At 63.7% G+C, this 4826-nt stretch overlaps 1 protein-coding gene across 1 annotated transcript in view; it reads left to right on the forward strand.

The window, feature by feature from the left end:
• The window catches only part of GRIN3B (glutamate ionotropic receptor NMDA type subunit 3B), a gene marked incomplete at its 5' end in the record, with an annotated part of 5512 nt that continues 686 nt past the window's right edge, over window positions 1-4826 (forward strand). Inside the window, 8 exons of the mRNA XM_008641081.1 lie at window positions 1-84; window positions 869-1467; window positions 1909-2953; window positions 3365-3510; window positions 3712-3827; window positions 3999-4150; window positions 4231-4395; window positions 4623-4690. Coding sequence (XP_008639303.1) covers window positions 1-84; window positions 869-1467; window positions 1909-2953; window positions 3365-3510; window positions 3712-3827; window positions 3999-4150; window positions 4231-4395; window positions 4623-4690 — 2375 coding nt within the window. The remainder of the gene's footprint in view (window positions 85-868; window positions 1468-1908; window positions 2954-3364; window positions 3511-3711; window positions 3828-3998; window positions 4151-4230; window positions 4396-4622; window positions 4691-4826) is intronic.

The following is a 4826-nucleotide window of genomic DNA, read 5'->3' on the forward strand; positions in this document are numbered from 1 at the left end:
CAGCTCGACTTCCTCGCCGCCGCCCTCCAGGTCCCCTTCGTCAGCATCCTGGACACCCGCTGGCCGCTGCCTTTCCGAGCGCAGGTGAGACCCGCAGCGCCGGCACTGCACGGGGGCGCAGCTCCCGTCCCTGCTCGCCGGCTCCGTCCTCGCTCCCGTCCCGGCTCCGTCCGTGCTCCTGTCCTGATCCCCGTCCCGGATCCATACCAACTCTATGCCGATCCCGGTCTCGACTCCATACCGGCTCTGTTCCGCGGGTCCTTCTGCCGGTTTAGTCCTGCCTCCGATCCCGATCCCGATTTCCGCTCCGATTCCAGCTCCAATTCCGAATCCGTCCCAACCACGCATCCTTGCTGCATCTTGACTACCTGCGGGGTCCATCCCGGCTCTGTTTTCCCTCTGTCTTCTCTCCCACCCCGGCCCAATCCCATCCTCATTCCCACCTCCATCCTGCCTCTCTCCCAGCCTCATCCCGGGCCCCATCCTGGCTCTCTCTGTCTCCCATAACAGCTCTATTCCAGCCCCCTCTTGGCCCTCATTCCAGCCCTATCCTGGCTCTATCCCAGCTCCCATCTCAGCTCTCTCCTGGCCCCTTGCCCAGCTATATCCCAGACCCAATTCCAGCTCCCACTCCAAGGTAAGTTCCCTGGTTCCTCTGGGAGCCCTGCAGCCCTCAGCCCCAGTCCCCACTCCATTCTGTCTTCAGAAGGGCTCTGGGATGTGTTCTGGCAGTGGATCCCAGACAGGAACTGGGCAGGGGATGGGCAGGGAATATGGGATGACCTCGGGGCAGGTGGGTCCAGTCTGGTGCTGCCTCTGGGCTCTTCCTGCTGGAAGGGGCACAGCCACGACCCCTGTGTGTTGGCAGAGCCCCTTCCACTTCCACATGGACCGGCAGAGCTCACTGGAGACACTGGTGGATGTGCTGGGGAGCGTCCTGCAGGCCAACGACTGGCAGGAGACCAGCCTGGTGCTCTGCCACCCCTGGGACACCGACGGCTTCCTCGACCTCTGGGCCCAACGTTCCCAGCTCTTCCTCCGCACTGTCCTGGACCTGGGCTACCTGGATGAGCCCAGGGCTACCCGCTACCTGCGGCAGCACAGGGAGCGTGTCAGGACCCTGTCCAGCCCGGTGCTGGTGCTGGGCTGTGACCTGCACCGTGCTCGGCTCGTCTTCCAGGTGGCCGAGGAGTTGGGGCTGCCACCGCAGGAATTCCACTGGATGCTGGGCTTCCCGCTCAGCGCTAGTGAGCTGCAGACCGAGGGGCTGCCCCCAGGGCTGCTGGCCTTCGGGGAGGTCAGCCGGCCACCGCTGGAGCTCTTCGTGCAGGACATGGTGGGACTGGTGTCCCAGGCCATTGCCCACGCTGCCCGCGGCCGCCCCAACCCTGCACTGCTGCAGACCACGGGCAACTGCAATGAGAGGCACCGGGCAGTTGGCGAGTCCCCAGGGCTCTTCCTTTCCGGGTAAGGGGATGCTGGGAATGCCTCTTTTCCTTCATCCCAGCTCTGTGGTATGGGGGTGCAAGGGGGAGTTCTGCCCCAGACCTGGGATGGGGTAAGGGTAGAGCCACGGGACCCCTGGGCTCAGTGCAGAGCCGTCCCCAGTGTGTGCAGCCACCACCACGGGGCTCAGCCCCCCAGGACACGGTTAGTGCTGCACAGGGGGGGATGTGTCACTTCAGATCTCCTTAACGCTGCCCGAGCACGGTCACTCTATAAATATTAATAACACTTGGCCCTGGCAGCACAGCGAGCTGCGGGGCAGCGCAGCAGGGCTGGATCCCGCTGCTCCTCCTTGACCTTGTCCCTGCCTGAGTTGGGCACATCCCGCTCCCAGCTCCCAGCTTCATCCCTTGGTCCCAGCTGACCCGGAACACCAGAGTTGTGAATCCCTTTCCTTGGCAGGTTCCTGGCTAACACATCTTTCCATGGCCAGACGGGGCTGGTGCGTGTGGAGAACACGGCACTGGTGAGGCCGGAGCAGCAGTTCCGCGTCTGGAGTCTGCGCAGGGACTCGCAGGGGGTCCCCACCTGGGTGACAGTGGGCACCTGGAGCCGCGGCAAGCTGGAGCTGGAGGAGGGCGTGTGGCAGAGCCAGCGGCAGCACAAGAGCCCCAGCGAGGCGGCCGAGGGGGCCCACACACGGCTGCGGGTGGTGACACTGGTGGAGCATCCTTTCGTCTTCACCAGGCAGGTGGATGAGGAAGGGAACTGCCCGGCCGGGCAGCTCTGCCTGGACCCTGGCACAAATGACTCGGCCGTGCTGGATGCCCTCTTTGAGAAGATTGGCAACGGCTCAGTGCCACGGGAGTACAAGAAATGCTGCTACGGGTACTGCATCGACCTGCTGGAGAAGCTGGCTGAGGACATGGCCTTTGATTTCGAGCTCTACATCGTGGGCGATGGGAAATACGGGGCCTGGAAGAACGGGCGCTGGACGGGACTGGTGGGGGACCTGCTCAGTGGCATGGCCCACATGGCCGTCACCTCCTTCAGCATCAACTCGGCACGGAGCAAAGTCATCGACTTCACCAGCCCCTTCTTCTCCACCAGCCTGGGCATCCTGGTGAGGACCAAGGACACGGCGTCGCCCATCGGGGCCTTCATGTGGCCCCTGCACTGGACCATGTGGGTGGGCATCTTCGTGGCGCTGCACATGACCGCACTCTTCCTCACCCTGTACGAGTGGAAGAGCCCCTATGGAATGACCCCCCACGGCCGCAACCGCATGAAGATCTTCTCCTACTCCTCAGCCCTCAACCTCTGCTACGCCATCCTCTTTGGGCGCACCGTCTCCAGCAAGACGCCCAAGTGCTGCACTGGCCGCTTCCTCATGAACCTCTGGGCCATCTTCTGCCTCCTGGTGCTCTCCAGCTACACGGCCAACCTGGCGGCCGTCATGGTGGGGGACAAGACCTTTGAGGAGCTCTCGGGCATCCATGACCCAAAGGTGAGCGAGTGTCCGGCTGCTTCAGATGGGCTGAGACAGGCCTGAAGTCCAGGAAAGGGGGTGAGGGGGGTCCTGTTCCTTTCTTCTGCACCTTCCTCCTTCTCTCCAGTCCCAGTCCTGCATCTTGGCCCCTCCTAAGAGTGGGGGGGGTCTTTGAGACCCCCAGAAAGCTTTGTGTGTGTATCCCACTGGTGTTTAATCCCAGCCTCAGCTCCAGGGCAGGGGAAGGTGGGCTGATTTCACGCTGAGGCTGCTCTTGGGGAACCTCTTTCCCAAACACCCCCAAGAGTTGCTGCACCTCTGGGGCTGCCCAGACACCCTGCCTGGGGCTCAAGGCTGGGGACACATGCCCAGGGAGTGGGGACACATTCCTGGGGCCAGGGGTGCTGATGCTCTGGTGCCTCCTTCCAGCTCCATCACCCCTCACAGGGCTTCCGCTTCGGCACGGTGTGGGAGAGCAGTGCTGAGGAGTACATCAAGAAGAGCTTCCCCGAGATGCACGAGTACATGCGGCGCTACAATGCCCCCACCACTCCCGACGGCGTCACCATGCTCAAGTGAGGGGCAGGGAGAGCATGGGGGAGTGGGTCCCTGCCCCCTTTTACCCCTCCCAGGGCAGCTTTTGCCCCAGCCCTGGAGCCTGTGCACCCCCCACTCCACACACACGAGCCCCCACCTCTGGGAGGGGTGTGAGGCCGGGGGGACACTGGGGAAGGGGGGAACAGCCCCTCCCTGAGTGTCCCCCCACGCTGCTGCAGGACAGAGCCCGCCAAGCTCAACGCCTTCATCATGGACAAATCACTGCTGGACTACGAGGTCTCCATCGACTCCGACTGCAAACTGCTCACTGTGGGCAAACCCTTCGCCATCGAAGGTTTGGGGAGGGCTGTGGTGGGAAGGGGGTTTCACTCTGTGTGTGTGCTCGGGCTGGGGTCATGCCCTGCCACAACCAGGGTGGGGAAGGGCCCCCTCCGTGGTGGGCACTGGGAGCTGCACCCCCCCCCATCCCAGCACTGTCCCTCTCTCCCCCCTTCACCGGGGCCAGGCTACGGCATCGGCCTCCCCCAGAACTCGCCGCTGACCTCCAACGTCTCCGAGTTCATCAGCCGCTACAAGTCCTCGGGGTTCATCGACCTCCTGCACGACAAGTGGTACAAGATGGTGCCCTGCGGCAAACGCGTCTTCGCCGTCACTGAGGTGCGGCGGCTCCTCGGCCGGGGTGGGCTCTGGGGTCTGACACCCCTCGCAGCCCGGCCCACACCCCCTGCTGCCCACAGACCCTGCAGATGGGCATCTACCACTTCTCGGGGCTGTTCGTGCTGCTGTGCATCGGGCTGAGCGGCTCCCTGCTCACCTCGCTGGGGGAGCACGTCTTCTACCGCCTCGTCCTGCCCCGCATCCGGCGCAAGAAGAAATTCAACTACTGGCTGCACACGAGCCAGGTGGGGCCAGGGGGAAGGGGCTCACACAGCACCTCAAAGACCCCTGACCCCATGTCGCTGCTCCCTCTTAAATTGCACCACCTCTGCCCTCCTCCAGCCCCGGACCACCAAGCCCCGTTTAACCCCTGAACCGTCACCTCCAGACCATCACCCTCCAATTAATTAATCCCTGGCCTGTTAACCCCAGACCATCACCCCCCAGCTCACTCCTCCCTTGTTCCCCACAGAAAATCCATCGGGCTCTGAACATGGGCACGGAGGAGCGGAAGAGCCAGCAGCTGAAGCTGGAGCAGAGGTAGAGCTGGGATTGGGAGCCTGCCCCGCTCTCCTCCTCCCCCCTGTGGACACCCAGAGTTCTGGGGGGCTGCAGAGGGACCCCACAACAGCCAGATCCCAGTTCAGCCCTTCCACCCTCCCCACACAGGTGAGAC

This window comes from Corvus brachyrhynchos, unplaced genomic scaffold (assembly GCF_000691975.1).
Source record: "Corvus brachyrhynchos isolate BGI_N302 unplaced genomic scaffold, ASM69197v1 scaffold219, whole genome shotgun sequence".
NCBI classification, from domain to species: Eukaryota; Metazoa; Chordata; class Aves; order Passeriformes; family Corvidae; genus Corvus; species Corvus brachyrhynchos.